Source organism: Manis pentadactyla, chromosome 12 (assembly GCF_030020395.1).
Source record: "Manis pentadactyla isolate mManPen7 chromosome 12, mManPen7.hap1, whole genome shotgun sequence".
Taxonomy (NCBI): domain Eukaryota; kingdom Metazoa; phylum Chordata; class Mammalia; order Pholidota; family Manidae; genus Manis; species Manis pentadactyla.
The window spans coordinates 30,193,982-30,212,570 of NC_080030.1; the positions used below are offsets into that span (position 1 = coordinate 30,193,982).

The 18,589-nt window shown below is 42.4% G+C and overlaps 1 protein-coding gene across 18 annotated transcripts in view; it reads right to left on the reverse strand.

Moving 5' to 3' along the window:
• AFDN (afadin, adherens junction formation factor) overlaps positions 1–18,589 on the reverse strand; it is a 135,562-nt gene that overhangs the window by 93,585 nt on the left and 23,388 nt on the right. For all 18 annotated transcript variants that reach the window (XM_036926480.2, XM_036926474.2, XM_036926465.2 and 15 more), the window contains exon 2: positions 1,569–1,764. In XM_036926480.2, the coding sequence (XP_036782375.2) occupies positions 1,569–1,764 (196 nt within the window). The remainder of the gene's footprint in view (positions 1–1,568; positions 1,765–18,589) is intronic.

The window sequence follows — 18,589 nt, forward strand, 5'->3', positions numbered from 1 at the left end:
ACACCCCCCCATCAGGGCGTAACTGCCATGAAGGATGAAGCTTACTTTTCCTTCATTTCATGTGCACTACTTTTTCAAACACCCACGAAGTCATTAGCACATAAGCAATTATTATTATTAACTTGTCTGAACCTACCCGGTAAGATGAACAACCAGGTATTTCCTTGGTGGTGGTGGAGGATCAAAAAAAAACAGGACATACTAAGGGCTCCATGACCTGTCTGTGCAAGGGCTTTCTTCACACGTGTGACACTGGTGGGACCTGCTGCCTTGAGCAGTGGGGGAGGGGCCACCAGCTGGTCCCAGTTGGTCCTGGGGGGGCAGGACCGAGTGGGGGAATCACCACTTCCTCTTTATAAACCTTCATTGTGCTTTCACCCCCTCTCAAGTTAATAAAATTAAAAGGAAGAAAGTTCTTTAAAAAAACATTCTATTTTTAGATCTCAAATTCCAATCTTACAATTCCAAAGGCTTCATCTGGTGGTGTTCAAATGATCAGAAAATGCAGACAGAAGAAAAAGGGCTTCTTCCTCTCTATCACCTATTTATAAAGATTCTGAGGTCAAGGAAAAATTCAACCTCAGAAAAACCATCCAGAAGTGAAGCTGACCTCTACTGCCAAATTCACTTTTGCTATATCATTCATATGCACGACAACCTCATGACCTTAAAGAGCAAGAAACGAACATGGCCACATTAGACACGATGGGGGAGAGATGTGTGCTGTGATCATGTCCAAAGTCTGCACATTATAAAAATTTTAGCTCAATATCAAATGTACAAAGAAAGCTTTAATTTTGAAGTCAAGAAAAATAAATTACATTCAAAATGGGTTTGTGGATGACATTTAACTGGTATTCAAATTGTATGTGCTAGATGAATACTGTACTTGCTACAGTAATTGAAACTTGGGGTTTGTGTTTTTACAGGTAACTCAGTATTTCCAAAACACTCATAGAAAATTTTCTAAATTTCTGTATTTCTAATCAGTCCAACTTATATTGTCATTTGCAGTACAGAGGTAAGATATTTTCAGAAATTTCAAATATTAAAACAGGGAGAAATTACTATTAAGAGTTTCCAAAGAATAATGAAAATATACTGTTCCATGTTACAAAAAATATCACAAGTTTGATAATTTATACTCATAGGGTCATCAACTGGGTTACAGCCAATTGCAACATTACAATCTATACATAAGAGCTACATGAAATACTTCTCCAGAAGCAAGCAGCACACTACATCACCAGTGTGTGAGACGCCCAACTTGGTTGGATAACTATGAAATGCAGGTGCTACTTACCTTTGGTGAAATAAGCACATGTAAAATTAATATATTCATCCTGACTTCCAATAAATGTTGATAAATGTTGATAAATGTTACGTGCTAGGGACTTTGAAGAACATTTCCCAGAAGTGCAAAAGGTTTGCCATGTTGTCAGCTCCTCCCCCAGCCCACCAAGAGAGAGCAGTAAAGCAAGGTTGTAAGATGCCCCGGGTACAAGCACCCTAAGTTCTCCATCTGCAACACCAGGACATGCCTCTCACAAGTCTCTGTATACACTGACCTCCACTGACATGCACTTCATAGAGGGAGTACTTGGGAGATGATAACATTCGCATGTCAGGTCGGAATTTCTCCGCTAGTGTTTCGATTACATCTTGAGTGGTGGCAGTGCTAGAGACCCGAATACATTTTGTTGCAAAGTTTCCAGCAGCTTTATCTTGAAAATAAAATCTCATCACTCCATGGAACTCCAAATCCTGAAAGAAAACAAAATGATACATTTTTGGACAAGCATTTATAACAATAATAAATGAAAAAGAGTATTTACCACCTTTGAAAAATATTTCATTATCATAAACATCTGAGAGAGACACTAAGAGACCTGGGATTTTAGCTTTCAATTTAGTTATGTGACTTGGGACAAGTTATTTACAATTTCTCTTTGCCTTGTCATGTGTGCAAGGTAATGGCCATGGACCAGCTGATACTAGTAACAGCTAACACTTATTAAGTCTTCTCAAGTACCAGGCACACCTGGACATGCACTATTTTATTACAGCTTTATACCAACGCAGGTGAACAGATACTATTATTAAACATTATTTTCAAGATTTGGTCATTAAAACTCACAAAGTTTGAGTATTTTGCTCAAGCACTTAAGTGGCAAGTCTAGAATTAAAACCCAGCTCCACTGAGCTCGAGAGCCCATGCCTGTCTGCTCCTGAGGTCCCATCGGGCCTGAGGCTTTAAAGCCTAAATGAAGAAGGGAGGAAGTCAGACCCAATCCTCCTGTGAATATGAACAAAGGCAAACTCTTAACTTCTGCACAATATAATTGCAACTCATTCTTAATATGAACTACTTGCCCCAAATCAACAAACTTAACTTAGACTTTTTTTGAAACCTTACTTCTAGAGAAAAATACAATGTAAGTCCAGGCAAAGGAGTATCACTGTAAGGTAGGCTGAAGACCAGGAACCTGTGGGATGCTCTTTCCCATTATTTCCTTTTTGTCCTTTTAATCAATTAAAGTAGTTTACTTAGGTGAAACTCACAAGTTTCGGGACTCTTTACTATAACCGTAAGACGTAGAGGGTCATATCCTACAGGTTGGGAAGCACTGCTTTTATTTGGTGGGTAAACAGTTTATCTGGGGATGTGAGGGGGTGAGGTCCAGAGTTTCTGTACCCAATTATTTCCTTGAACACAGAAAAAGGCACAGCTCCCAACAAAATCCCAAGGAACACTACCCCTGGAATGCAGTAAAGTCCCAGCTGCTCCATGAGGGGCAGCCTCCATATCTCATACATCTAAAGTCATTCCCCGTACAAAATACATCCGGAATCCATCATCTTGTTACAAGTAGGTCAGATCATGCCATCCTTAGCTTCGCGTTCTATGATAGCTCTCCATCCTCTATGAGGTCAAATCTTCCCCATGCTGCTCACAGCCATCACAGGCAAGCTCTTCTCAACTTTTCCCCAACCTATTCTTCACGGATAATTATGATCTAACAAGTATTTATTTGAAGAAAAGCATGGAAAATGAGATATTAGAATAGGGTTAACTGTATAAACTATTCGTTTTAAACTAGAAAACAAGGTAATAAGGCACATTTCTATCCTTTCCTGGGCAACCTTTTACTATGCTTGCCCAGACTCTGGCCACTAGGCAGTACTCTCTTCCCACTTCTCACTGCCCCAGGGAAAAATATGAAATGCGACAATTACCACTGAACCAGATTCTATGGAAGGGGTGCCACAGTTATGGGTCTGAGATATGAAAAAGCTGAAGGAGTCAGTCAAATGGGAGCGGCATTAGTAGGGGTCTGCTCTGATCTCTCAGAATTTTATGAACTGGCTCTTTACCCAGGCTGGGCCAAGTAAGTAAAGTTAAGCTGATATTCTTTGAAATGTTTCCATCTCTACATTAGTCTGCAACCCTAAAACCTGCATAGGTATCAGTGCCTGTGAAAGATACTCCTAGACCGTAAGTCTGCATACAGTGGCCGGTGACGCTGAGGGCGGCTAACGTTCCCTAAGCGCCGGGAGGTGTTAACGAACACTTCGCGTGCACCACCGCCACGGCTCTCCTTCACCCCTAACACCGGCCCCATGCTGCTAATCATTCCAGGTTTCCCCTTCTTATCCCCTCCCTCCCCACAGGCTCCAAAGGCAGCACTTCAGAAAACAAAAGGTACTCCATAAATTTAGTTACTATAATGTAAGTTTTTATCATGGGAGTCGTGATCCTTACTGAAGGGAAACCTTCCTGACACGCAGAGACCCCTGGGAAGCTCTCCCGGCCGCCCTCGGTGCACCACAAGCGCCCCCAGGATCACAGACCCGGCCCATGCAGGGACGCACTGCTGCACCCCCGCCCCAGCGCAGTCAACGAGACCAATGGAAGGCCACGACATGCGGCGCTCCTCTCTCCTCCAATGGGCTTTCTGCTTACAACGCTCTCCCCTGGCCCTCCCCCAGTAACAGCCTTCAGTCCGGTCTGGACTTCGCCGCGGGTCCCAAACTGTCATTCTCGGCTGTTCTGGAGTAAAGCCACTTCTGCAGGTGAAACACCTGGCAGTTTTATTTTGAGGTCAACAGTCATATCTGTATCCCAGGGTCACACCTCACGTCCCTCAGGTTCTGCGTCGCCCCGGCCCCTCGGGACCCCGGAGAGTGGCCGTTGGTCGGGCATGCAGCAGGCCCGGCTCGGGGAGCGTCGTCCGGCCATCCCAGCCAGGAATCAAAGGGAAGGATAAAAAATGGGCGGGTCGAGGACAGCACGGAAAGGCGGGGGTGACACCCCTGATAATCCTCACGAAGACCTCACGTGCAGAGCACTGCCCTCATGGGTAAAAAGGGCTGCACGTGTACCATCTCCGTTATAACCGGTCTGCTACTGATCTGACCCAAAACGCTGAGATAAACGGGGAAAAGAGAGCAAGTGGAAGGGCAGGCTGAGGGTGTCGCCGATAAGCAGCCGCTCCGTCTACACACAGGTGATGTTTCTGTCCTAAGAAACAATATGCCAGGTTCTCTCACGCCTAAATAAAGCTGCCTAAAAAAAAAAACTAGCTTTGCTTTGGCTTCATTAGCACTGTTAATTTGGTGTGCCTGGTTACGTGAGCACCACACAGGAATGCCTGGGTATACTTTCCTAGAACATTTCCTTAATAAATTAATAGATTCATTCCATTCAATTACCCAGCAAACCGTAAGTTTAAATGGTGTGAATAAATTCACAGAATTTTATCAAACCTGAGAAGACATAAAATCAAGTTCCTGAGCCTAAAAACTGGGCGTGGTAACCCAACCAACAGTATTAATAACAACATACATTAAAAGCGACCATGTGCCAGATACTGAATGTCCAGCATTTAATGCCCCAAACTAGGAAAGAGTTAAATGACGTCACCCTCCCACTGGGGGCAGCAGCCCAAAGACGTGGGCACTGGCTACAAGCAGCGGGGCAGGTGGGCTGCCCAGAAGCGCTCTCTTACATCGCCACGCTCTGCTGCAGCTTCATCATCGGAGGGGAGCTGGATGCTTTTCTCTATTCTTTACAACAGGTAGAGAGCTCCAGAAGAAACAAACACATAGACGAGTAAGAGAAAAATGCGAAGCTCAGGGAGTCAGTGACTTGCCACCGTCACCCATAGACAGAACCGGCCACTTGGATACAGGATTACTGAAGCTCGAGGTGGGATCAGAGGCCAGGCTCGACTCCACACAGTGCCTGATAGATACCATCTGCTCGTCTACGGGCCTGTCCACGACACGGCTAAAGGGAAAAGCTGGAGGACGGAAAAAAAGGCAGGATGGAAACGAGCTGGTGTTCAACTTAATTGCTGCACTTTTAAGTGGGTTAATTAATATCCACATGAGCTCCAATTCCCTCAATCATAAAGTGAGAACAGCAAGTTGTTCTAAGGAGTTGGTGAACTGCACGAAGCTCCTTGCAGTCACCTGCTCACTGCCAGTGCTCCACAGCCCACATGCCCTGCCTCTGTCTCTTCTACCCAACTGAGCTTTTCCTAGTGAGGAAGCCTGCTATTCATTAGCCTAGCTCCTCCCTCAGACTATATAATGCTTCCCACATAAAAAGAAAAGCAAACTTGAGTCAAAACTTCCAACAGCGATATACTGTACAATTCTCCCACTTGTGTTCTGTTCTCAACTAATAAGAATTCTGGAAAACAAAACTTTAAATCTGATGTGAATGGCTCTGAATCTCAATGGCAGGGCTAAAATCCCCGTAATAATGTAGCCCATACAGTTAACAGTTTTACAAAGACAAATGTCTCCTTAGAGGAAAAAGAAGCCTCCCTCCTTAGTGTTGGTTATACACATCACCAAGAGGAGTATTTGCCATAAAAAAGTCTTGTAGAGCCTCCAATACCTAAGGTGCCTACTTGCTAGCAGTGCATTTTCAGAAGGTGTGTGTTTTCAGCAGGTAACCCAGTACCTGCTGAGAAAATCAATACAGGGAACCTCACTGCAGTAGAGCCAGGCAGAAGAAAATCAATACAGGGAACCTCACTGCAGTAGAGCCAGGCAGAAGGGGAAGAGGCTGGTCACAGGCCACAGGAGACCACCAACAGCAAGGAACCACCATCACAGGCCCTGCCAGGGACAGATGGATGCTGCCCCTCCTACAAGAAATCCACCAGCCGCGCCCCTCAGCCAACAGGAACCCAACACCCTAGACTCATACTTTTTTCCAGTGGACTTGCATTCAAACAATTCCTCCCAACTTCCTCCTTCTTCTCCATAAAATAACGTTCCTGTCCTTTGTTTGCTGGGCTCCATTACAGGTTTGTTGTAGCCTTTTGTCCCAAACTGCAACTCTTTGTTCCCAAATAAACCCATTTTTGTTGGTACACCAGCTGGCAGTTGCATCTTGGAGGCTAACAGTGCCCTGTCACTCTGATCTGCAGACAGTGAGCTCCATGCTATTCCAAGTCTAATTCAAAGGGAAGGAAAGACAGTATGACAACCACTTGTTTCCTTTCCTTCATGGTTATTTTTTTCTAACAGGAAAACAAGGTTTTTTTCCTTAAAGTATATATTTACCTTTATCAAACTTTTCCCTGAAAGGCACAGTCACCAATGTTATTACAACAGAAATGTAGTACTTCTTGGGGTTGATTTAATGACAACTCTGAAGCAAAATTAAATGTCTGTAAGAATAGAATCATCCAAAACAAAACCACCAACCAGAGGTTACCTTGTGAATCACTAGGAAGCCAATGGGAGGTGTAAAGAATTAAAGATGGAGATTTGCATATCTCATAATTAATGGAATTGATCATCAACTGGCCTCTTATCCAACCCAGCAGAAACTCACAGGGCAGCCCTGTGAGATTCCTTTTGCTCAAGCTAATCAGAACCATTTGTTCTAAAGCTTAAACAGGTCAGCCATGTTCCATTGGCTTCTCCTCGCACCATGTTCAGATTTACTGGCAATGCATTTCCTAGCCTGCAGCAAAACAGTGCTAACTTCAAACAGGTAATCATCACTCCAACTGCCCAGGAAGGGAACAGCAATTGACAGACTGCAACACTTTATTACACACACACACACACACACCTGATTCCTAATGCTGTTGGCCTCCAAAATATGTGCAAAATACAGCTCGGTCTCTCTCTCTCTCTCTCTCTCTCTCTCTCTCTCTCTCTCTCTCTCTCTCTCTCTCTCTCTCTCTCACACACACACACACACACACACACACACTTTTACAAGTTACTAGAACAGAAAACAAACAGCTGGGCAATGTCCATTTGACTCACTCTGTTAAAAATAGTGGTAACATTTGAGTGTTAACATTTTAGGTAGAGGATGGAAGAAATATTGAATGGGTGATTTTGAAATCTTACCTGTTTACCTGTATAAACATTATTTCTTAAACACTACTACTACAGAATACTTGTTATCTAAAAATTATTACAAGATGATTAGTACTCCTGAAAGCTTAAAATTGTAACCACTTAAAATATCTCCACTGGGCTGACAGCAACTCTTCCAGGGCACCCATTCCCAAGGGACCTTCCTCCCCACCCTCCCATTACACAGCCTGATGGGCAGGGCTCCTACAAACCCTGTTTTTTCTAAGAACACTAAACTACAGTACCTTATTATATATAACATATAATGCACACAAATGCATTAAATTTTGTCTGAAATTAAAGACATGATCTCTAACGCACCGTAACCCATACTCATTCAGTGTAAGCCAACTACTATAACATCTTGATGTAGTTCAATGCTACAGAAGGTCAAGTTCCCTGAAAATGGGAAAAAATTCCTCTTTCAGGTGGCAGGGAAAACTTTTCTGAACAACTGATAAAGTGCAGGAATGCACACACACATACCACAAGCAGATTTCTCCTTTCATGAATTCTAACAAAAATCCATCCAGTACCTGAACACCTAAACATTATAAAACAATTCCCTGCCAGAAAACATGGCTTGCTGTGAAAACCAGTGAGTCAACATATTTTTCTCAATGCCTCAGCTATAATGCCAACATTATCTAGTTAAGAACTAGCCAAGCAACACATACTTTCCTTGTACAGCTTAATAGCTAGAAGTATTGTTTATACAAAAGCAAAACTCATATAGCTTTACCAACTGAGCTTAATTTTACCCACTGATATCACTGAGACCTATATTTGAACCATGGCTTATGAATGATCCATTTTTTCCTTTATCAGTGGCATAGAATAGACCAGACTAGGTTTTTTTTAGTGCAATGTACTCTGGGCCAGGCAACAGGATGAGAACCAGCTCATGAAAGTTTGATTCCACTTACTCCTGTATATCCTGGGCTCCATGCAATTCTTTTCTTACTATGGGTCACAGTCAAGCCAGTTTAGATTGAGGAAAGGTTTTCTCGACCTCAGCATTATGCCATTCTGGCCTGGACAATTCTTTGATGTGGATGGCTGCAAGACCCCTGGCCTCTTTATGCCAGATGCCAGCAGTCACAACCAAAAATGTCCCCAGACATCTGCACATATCCCACAAAGAAATATTAATCTTCATTCAGAAGTACTACTGTTAGTAGTAATATTGGTATTATGTACACAATAGAGAATGAAGCAAACACGCAATTGTGTTAACATAGTTCAAAACAAGATTTTAGCATAAGACAAAGAGATTTAAAAATTAAAGAAATGGAGTAAAAATACTGTAAGGCCAAATCTTAACTGGAAACATCAGGAGTAACTCATGGTGTTCTGTCCACAAAAATATCTTCTCTTTCCACTGAAAAAGCCTTGAAAGCAAAAGACAAGCTGGTAAAAAATAAGCACCTCTAGCACCTTGACTGTGGTCTCTAAATACTGTTCTCCACTCAAGGCAACCAGGGCTCCTTGGAGAAATGGCCTAATCCAGGTATAAGACAGAAAATGCACTCACCTCAAAAGAACCTGAGTAGTCCACGCAATCTTGAAGAACAAAGTGGGGGATATCTCACGCCCTGATTTCAAACTACACTAAAAGCTACAGTAATCAAAGCAGTGTGGTACTGGCATAAGAACAGAATACAGAGCCTAGAAATAAACCCACACTTATTTGGTCAATTTTTATATAACAAAGGAGGCAAAAATATATAATGGGAAAGAACAGTCTCTTTAATAAATGGTGTGGAGAAACTGGACAGCTACATGCAAGAGAATGAAACGGGGTCACTATTTAACACCATACATGAAAATAAACTCTAAATAGATTAACACCTAAATATAAGGCCCGAAATCATAAAACACCTGGAAGAAAACTTAGGCAGTAAACTCTTCAACATTAGTATTAGTAATTTTCTTCTGAATACGTCTCCCCAGGCAAAGCAAAACTAACCAAATGGGACATCAAATAAAATGCTTCACACAGCAAAGGACACCACGAATGAAATAAAAAGGCAACCTCTTGTGTGAGGAAATATATTTGCAAATGATACATCTGATAAAGACTAATATCCAAAATATATATGTAAAAAAAACCTCATACCACTCAACACCAAAAAAATAATCCAATGCAAACACAGGCAGAGGACATGAATAGGCATTTTTCCAAACAAGTCATTCAGATGGCCAACAAGAACATGAAAAGATGCTCTACATCGCTCATCACCTGGGAAATACAAATCCAAACCATAGTGAGCTATCATCTCACACCAGTCAGAATGGCTAGTGTCAAGACAAGAGATAACAAGTGCCAACACGGATATAGAGAAAAGGGAGTCCTCCTACATTGTTGGTGAGGATGTTAACTGGTGAACCCACTATGGAAATCAGTATGGCAGTTCCTAAAAAAAATTGAAAAGAAAAATACCACATGACCCAGTAATTCCACATCTGAGAATTTACCCAAAGAAAACAAAATCACTGATTTGAAAGATAAAAGCACACCTATGTTTATTGCATCATTATTTATAATATACAAGATAGGGAAGCAATCTAACTGTCCACTGATGGCTGAATGGCTAAAGAAGTTACCTATACACAATGGGATATTACTCAGCCATAAAAAAGAACTCCTGACATTTCCAATAGCATGGGACCTAGAGGGTATTATGTGAAGTGAAATAAGTCAGACAGAAAAAGACAAATACCATACAATTTCACTTATATGTGCTATCTAAAAAATAAACAAATTAACAAACAGAACAGACTCACAGACACAGAGAACAGACTGGTGGTTGCCACGGGGGAGGTAGGTGTGTTATGGATGAAAATACTGGGTGAAGGGTATAAAGACAGACAAACTTCCAACTATAAGTTATGGGGATGAAAGTACAGTATAGGGAATAGTCAATAATACTGTAATAACTTTGGTGACAGTTGGTAACTACACTTACTGTGGTGATCAGTTAATATTTAATTGTGTTTTACTATGTTGTTAATTGTTAATTACTATGTTGTACACCTGAAACCAATATAATGTTGTATCTCAACTATATTTCAATAAAAAGAAAACGAAAATGGACAATATGAATTTGGGACATCTTGTTACGCCAGAAAACAAGATTCTCAAAACAAATTCTCAAAAACTGGTTCATTCAAAAGAACCATCTAGTCAACCAAAAGGTGTTCCTGGCCAAATCTGGGACAATCTGAACACCAACAAGGATGATGACCACAACTTCAGGGCGACGAGGAAGCCCAAACCAGAACAAGAGTCACGGCCCCCAGTGCAGGCGACCGGCTCACCACCTCCTCAGCCTGCAAATAAGCATTAAAGCAAAGGGATTCAAAACTCATTCTGCTTTCCTACAGCTTGAATGAAGAAAGCCTGTTTCTGTTTTTAAAAGAATAATTCCAGCCAATGAATGTGAAAGAGATGACAGAATCAGGAAATCACCATTTTGAAACCCCTGCTTGATTCAGGCAAAGACCCATGATGTGAACACCAGCAGGTGGAAGCTGGCTGGGGCTGTCCACCGGGAGGTGCAGGCTGCCACAGCTCCCCTCCTACGCCCCTCTTGAGATGCCACGGCACAGGCACAGCCTACATAGGAAGCATTCTTGTCACACACAACGGAAGCCAATCGAGCTTTTAAGGCTCAGAAGCAAGGTGAACCACCATCACCCCAGGGGGAAAAAGGCAAGTCCAGGATGGGGACATTCTACCAGAAAATTAAGACAGTTTTTTCAGCAAATCCATGACATGAAATAAAAAGAGGGCTGGGACAGGGTTTAGAATGCTCTAGATTAAAAGAGAAATGAGTACTGAATGTAATGTGTAGACTTTGTATCCTGATTCAAATAAATTAACTGTAAAAACACATTTCTGAGAGAGACAGGGAAATCTGAGTATGGGCTAGATACTAGACAATAATTAAGGAGTATGGTTAACTCCACTGATAGGAATACTACATTACGGTAGATTTTCTGAGATGCACACCAAAGTGGAGAAGAAATAACATGTTAATTTTAGCATCTGCTTTGAGAAAGTTCAGCTAAAAAACAAAAAATAATGAAGAGTGACATTTGAAAATTCTGAAGTTTGGGGAATGGATGTGAGTTTCATCTATGTCTGAAATTTTTATTAAAAATATTTAATATGTAAATAAGATAACTATAAACTATTGTTGAATATAAAATAAACCTATTTTCATAAAAATACTGATGTTCTAGAAAAAAATTCAAGGAATCTGATTCCATAAACAGGTAATGCATTAACTACCCTCCGATGCTAAACATCTTTTGCTCACCCTGGGCGAGTACGTCAGGTAGAGCCTTGGGGGCCGCCAGCTAGAATCCCAGGATTTCCCTTACATGTGGCTCTGTTAGGAAGAGTATAAAACCTAAATGTGATTTATTCCCACTAGGATGTTTAAGCACTTTAACAGTAAGGTATTAACAAAGGGCCACGTGGTGGAAGCTGCTCGGGCTGAGAGTGGGGGTGGGAGAATTGATAAGGGCCTGGCGATACCTGTTTGAGTTTTTTAAACCTACCAATAAAATTAAGACAAATGTAAAAGAAAGATATAACTAGCTTAGGCAACGTCCGGGAAAGAATGTGAACCCTGTAGTACTCAGCCAATGAGGAATCAGGGGAGGGACTCGTGAACTAGGAGATAAATTATTGGCGCTAAACTCCCCAGGTGTGCCTGCCCACCAGACACCCAATCTTGCAAGACCGTCATTAAAGCCTCGCTCCGCTGTTCCACTTATTGAATTTGGACCAGTGAGTGTGCTTCTCACAATTTGGGGGCTCGTCTGGGATCCTCTTGCCTGTGCGAGGTGGGGGCCCAAGCGGAGTGGGAAGACGCATCCCACCTGGCTTTGGGCGGCCCGCTGTGTCTGGGCATCTCACCTTTGCAGGGAAGCTGAGGGGAGACCCGAGACTGTTGTGCGGAGACAGTGTGACCAACGCATGGGAGAAAACGCAGGCACCACGGCAACCAGGCAACCTCGTGCACGAGCCAAGGTGGGAAAATTGGGCTGTAAGTACTGCCTTGGTGGTTGGGCATTTTTCTGAGGTTGAGTGTGTGTGGCTGAGACATGTAATCTCGGGGTGTGTGTAAGAAACTTCCATTATGGGGGGTTGAATACACAGGGATCTCAGACACAGGGACCTCTTGAAGGATGGGAAATACAAATTCTAGGCCTAGGGAAGCAGAGAAAGGGAACCAGATGAGCTTCCCTTGGAATTCCCCCCAGATAGCCTGCTGGGGTGAAGGTTAAGGTACTGGGGGGACGCCTCCTGTACCGGGTTAAGGACAAACAGAAGATGGTCAAATTTTGCTGTTTTGTCTGGATTAAAGTTAGATCAGATGAAAACTGGCTTTGCCAGGTTTGAAGTTATTTTTTGCTCATGGTAATAAGCCTCCAGTTCACCTGAGGAATCTGTTGGTTACCAAGGGCGCTTCCCCTATTTCCCCTCAACACCAGGGAAGGGAAAGCTAGAGAGGAGGAAATACAAGAGACCTCCCAGGACAAGCCCTGGTGTTGGGAGAGTGTTGTGTGTTTTCCTTGGTCCCTTTTCCCACCGCAGCCCCTGCGGAGAGTAGAGGGGCAGGACACGGCGGTGAGGCAGAGTGAGAGTTTTGTTTGGACTTACTCCTGGAGAAAGTGAGGCCGCCTCAAGAGGGAGGGCACCCTGGGAGGTTGGAGAAAGTTTTAAGTTAAAAGATTGTGCACTTTGAGGGTGCTGGTGGCCTCAGAGAGGAGCGCCCCAGGGGTTGGGGGTTCCCTCTTTAATGATTCTTTAGGAGTGTGGCCAGCACCTGGAGGTGTAGACTTATTAGGTGGTCCCAGGTATCTTTGATGAGACATTATATTTCTTATCAGTCTTCTGAGTAATTCTGCAAAATTAGCTTAACACAAGAAATTTACTGCTTTTTGTCCCTTCCCAGGATGGCAGCTTCCTGGTTTGGGAGCATATCAGGACTGGCTGCACTTCTTCCAAGGGGGGCAGAGTTATTGTCTGTTCGCTAATGAGTAAGTTGAGAATCTTGCTTCTTGCATTAAAATGCAATCTTTGGGATGAAATCCTTCCTGCCTTTTGCTATGTTGTTTACAGGTGCGCCTGCATGCTGAATTGATTGCCTGGGTTGCAGACTATTTAGGGTCAAAGAAAAAAAAAATAGCATATAGGTAATGTTAAAAAAAAAGAAAGAAAAGAGGCTGGGCCTATATGATTAACATAATAAAGACAGGCTATGCTGAGGTACCCTCTCCTTTATCTGAGGAATATTCAAACATTCCAGGCCAAGTTGCTCCTGTCTTTTTGAGCTTTAATTAATTAACTCTGGGTCTTTTTACTGGACTTTCTTGGCCTTTTTCTCTTTCCACCCCACTCATATCTCATGTCAACAGGAGTTTAGAGGTGGAAAGAAGTATGGCTTTAGTTCATTTGCATCTTTCCTCGGGTGGAGAAGTTCATCTCCATATCAATAGGTAATTACCTGGGCAAGGAGGGCTATTCTGTACCTGAGAGGGGAGGGGAGGGTCAGTTTTTGGCGATGCTAGAGCCTGAAAAAGAGAAACGGCCCCAGACCGCAGCTTGTGAGCAATAAATAGATTTTAAACTTTATTTCTCCCTTCAACTGATTGCAGTTTTTAGAGTTATTTTTCCCTAAGATTTCCTCTCCCTGGACTTAACAATGTAAGAAGGACTTAAAGTTTCCCCATGCCTTCTGGGGAGTCCACCAGGAATCCCAAGGTGTTTCCATTGAGAGAGGTCCCACTAGAACAAGGGGAAATTTGTTAATGCTCCCCTCATGGGTACTGAGGTGAGAAATTTTAAGCATTGCTAGAAGATCCCCTTGGCCTAGTAGACCAACTAGACCAATTCCTGGGACCTAATATATATACTTAGGTTGAACTTATGTCCATCATGAAATATCCTATTCCCTGGTGGTGAGGGGGGGTGATCAAGAGAGCTACTGTGTCCATTTGGGAACAAAAACACCCACCGGGCCAGGGTGTCCAGTCAGGGGAACAAAAGTTCCCAAATGTAGATCCTAGATGGGGTAATAATCTAGGGAATAGAACTAAAATGCAGGATCTTCAAGAGCTAATTATAAAGGGAATTAGGGAATTGGCCCCAAGATCTCAAAATGTTTCTAAGGTGTTTGAAGTCCAATGGGAAAAGGAAGAAACCCCAACTGCATTTTCATAGAGACTCAGGGACCAGATGAGAAAGTATTCAGGACTTGACCCAGAAACTCAGGTAGGACAGGGTCTTTTTTTTTTTTTTTTTTTAATAATTATTTTTTATTGAAGGGTAGTTGACGCACAGTATTACATTACATTAGTTTCAAGTGTACAACACAGTGGTAGAACATTTATATACATAATTCTAGGTTCCAGCTATCACCCTACCAAGCTGTTACAATATCTTGACTATATTCCTTATGCTATACATTACATCCTGGTTACTTACTTATTTTACCATTGGAAGTCTAGGACAGGGTCTTTTAAAAGTCAATTTTGTGACTAAAAGTTGGCCAATATTGCTAAGAAATTATAGAATTTAGATTGTTGGAATGAGAAACCTAGAGAAGAATTACTGAGAGAAGCTCAAAAAGCATTTTTTAGAAGAGAGGCTAGAAGCTTGTATTTTGAATTGTTAGAGGGAGAGCCAGACCCTCTCCAATAGACCCCAGGGGAACTGCAAATTCTAGAGAAATTGAAAGCAATCCTTAGTCACCACCCCAGTCCTGGCACTCCCATCATTAGAGAAGATGTTTCACTAGTTTGTTACTGTTGAACAAGGTTCTCTGTAGGGTTTGACCCAAGCCTGGGGAGGAAAGAAACAACCAGTGGCCTTTATGTCTAAACTATTGGACCCTGTCTCTTGAGGATGGACGGAATGAGTTCAGGCCATAGCAGCCATGGCCTTACTGATGGAAGAGAACAGGAAATTAACTTGGAGGAACCCTCATGGTCAGTACTCCTCACCAGGTTCCGGTCATGCTTACTTAATCAGTGGGCTGGACACATAGATTCTCAAATTTTAAAATATGAAGCAAGTTTACTTGAAAAAGATGGAATATGTGCTGGCCATGTCTTCTAACTTACCTTCTCTCAAGCTGAAAGGACTCCTCACCCAGACTCCCCCGCTTGAGTTCTTCACTCACTGCTTCCAGCCTAGAGACCTGGTGTTAGTAAAATCCTGGAAAGAAGATGGACTCCAGCCCAACTGGGAAGGCTCCTACCAAGTGCTCCTGATCATGGAGACCGCAGTGAGGACGGCTGAAAAGGGTTAGCCGCATTACACCCGAGTAAAGAAACTGACTGGGGGATCTGGGGACAAAACAGAATTGGCAGGTGTCCCAGGTGGTGAACCAACCCTTAAGGCTGAAACTAAAAAGAACCTAAAAATGTTAATTTTTATCGTTCTAACTCTGTATTTCACAGGCAAGTCGCAGGAAGCCCTAGAATGGGAAGGAACTCCTGGTTATCCTGTCAAACTAGTAATCAATATTACTAAAACACCAAGCCCCAAACCATTAGGTTTGATGCTTGTCAGGTTCTCTCTGACCAAAGACAGCTTTCTGGAGATAGTAAGTATCTCTGTCCTGAATGGACTAATCTTAATAGAATTAAAAAAAGGCAAGTAGGCCCCCATGTCCAAGGTGGAGCAGTGTCTGGTGGACTACCCAGTTTCAAAGGTAGACAGCCCCTCATGCAGTAGAAAAATCTTTAAAAAGAAAGCTCTACTTAGCCAAAGGAATTCCTCCTGACAATTGCCAGAATAGACAGTGTAAACCCCTTTTATTAACTATACATAAACCTCAAGACGAACTCAGTGCAGATGTCATTGGAGTAGATCCAGTGGGAAAGTTTGGTCTTAATTTAATCAAAGGCAAGACTTCACCCATAGTGGCCACCCCCAATCCTGAGGGAAATATTGAGCCAAAGCTTCTCCAAAATGACCCTAGACTAATTACTGTAACAGAGATAAAATACCTAAGACAGACTCTTGAAATAGAGGCAAGTTATGAAGACACCAATGCCTGGGTAGAGTGGGTTAAATTTTCAGTACTCACTTTAAATAAAAGCGATTGTTATAAGCGCAGGTGGTTCCGTTCCCTCTCAGCTGGGACACAGACCCTGCTGAAATGAACTGCATGTTGGCCCTGTACCAGGACAAGGACGCTTGGGGAAATGAGACTTGCAAGGGTTTGTCTTTACTCTTTCTTGCACTAAAGAAGTCAGACCCAAGGGCAATCCCTCTTTTTCTATAAGGAAGATGAATCACTCCTCATGTCTCTCTAGGCAAGGGGAAGGAACTCTTGTGGGGAACTACTGACTTGTGCCCATGTCCTAAATGTCTCTAAAGAGGGCAACTTCTCGAAATTATGCATCCCCCGAGTGGATGTTGGTGGTACTGTGGAAAGGGGAACCTGTGCTACTCGTTGCCACCCACCTGCACTGGGACTTGTGCTTTAGTCCAATTGGCCATACCATTTACCCTGACATTTCTCTCCGCACCCAATGAAAAAAATTTTTTTTGTAGAAGTTGTAGATTATTACAAGGCACCACTTTAGCTAATGAATTAGCTGAAAACTGGCACCAGTGACCCTTTTATAGACTGGTTAGAAAAATGGTTTGGAAAATAGAAAGGTATAGTTGCCTCTTTTAACATCCCTTGTTATAATTGCAAGATTTAACTGCTGTAGGATGCTGTATCATCCCTTGTGTGAGAGGCTTGACTCTAAAGCTTATAAAGGCAGCCATAAACAAGCAAGTACCTATGACCCACACCCAAAATAATCTTATAAGAAGAAAATTTGAACTATGAGGAAGAGAGTAAAAAGCTATTAGAGAAATTTGAAAAAGGAACAAATGTAAAGTAAAATACATTACTGGGAATAAAATCAGAAATTCTTATAAAGAGGGGGGAACTGTTAGGGAAGAGTATAAAACCTAAATGTGATTTATTCCCACTAGGATGTTTAAACACTTTAACAGTTAGGTATTAACAAAGGGCCATGTGGTGGAAGCTGCTTGGGCTGAGAGTGGGGGTGGGAGAATTGATAAGTGCCTGGCAATACCTGTTTGAGTTATTTAAACCTACCAATAAAATTAAGACATGTAAAGGAAAGATATGGCTGGCTTAGGCGACGTCCGGGAAAGAATGTGAACCCTGTAGTACTCAGCCAATGAGGAACCAGGGGAGGGACTCGCGTACTAGGAGATAAATTATTGGCGCCAAACTCCCCAGGTGTGCCTGCCCACCAGACACCCGATCTTGCAAGACCATCATTAAAGCCTCGCTCCACTGTTCTCTTTGTCTCCGTGTTGTCTACTTACTGAATTTGGACCAGTGAGTGTGCTTCTCACAGCTCTGAGCAAGACACTGTAGCCTCTCATTCCTGCCTGTGAAATGATGAGGCCACTAGCTACCTCCCAGGGCTGTGTGGGGCACTCCAGCGCTCATGGTGCACAGAAGCGGCTGCCACAGGAGGAAGGCATGTGGTGACCAGTCACTCCCTGCCTGCCCATCCCCACGTGCCCTCACTCACCTAGGCCCTAGTCACACAGTTCCACCTCTAGTGAAACAAGATACAACAGCAAAAGGCAATGAGCGTATATTAAACGTCTGCATGTGAAAAATGCAGAACACTAAGCTTTGTAGAAAAAAGTATCACAGTCTACATTTAAAATTCTATTTTGAAATACAATGTCCAAAAGTTCAAATCATTTCCAATGATCCGTCACCAAATCAACATATGTAAGATTGGGAAATAAATGTCTTGTTCAAAGAAAACCATGTTCCTGAACTCAGCCTCAGAATTAAAATATCCAAAAGATAATCCAAGATAAAATGAAACTTTGTTTTTATAACCTGCTTCTTAAATCTGAACTGAGATTCTTCTGTGAAATGTTAGGAAGTTTCTAAATTTTAGCAAGGTTATGCACCATGCAAATAAACTACCGTTTACTGTTTTCACAGTTAACTTTCACATCAAAATAAATAAACTATGATCAATTTGAAGGCTTCTTACAATAAGAATGCTTCCAACGCTATCTTTTTAGCACATTAAAAAGCGAATTTACAGTACTCAACCTATTTCAGTTTTTAAAAAGTTCAGGCAACTTACTTAAATTGAAAATACATTCAAA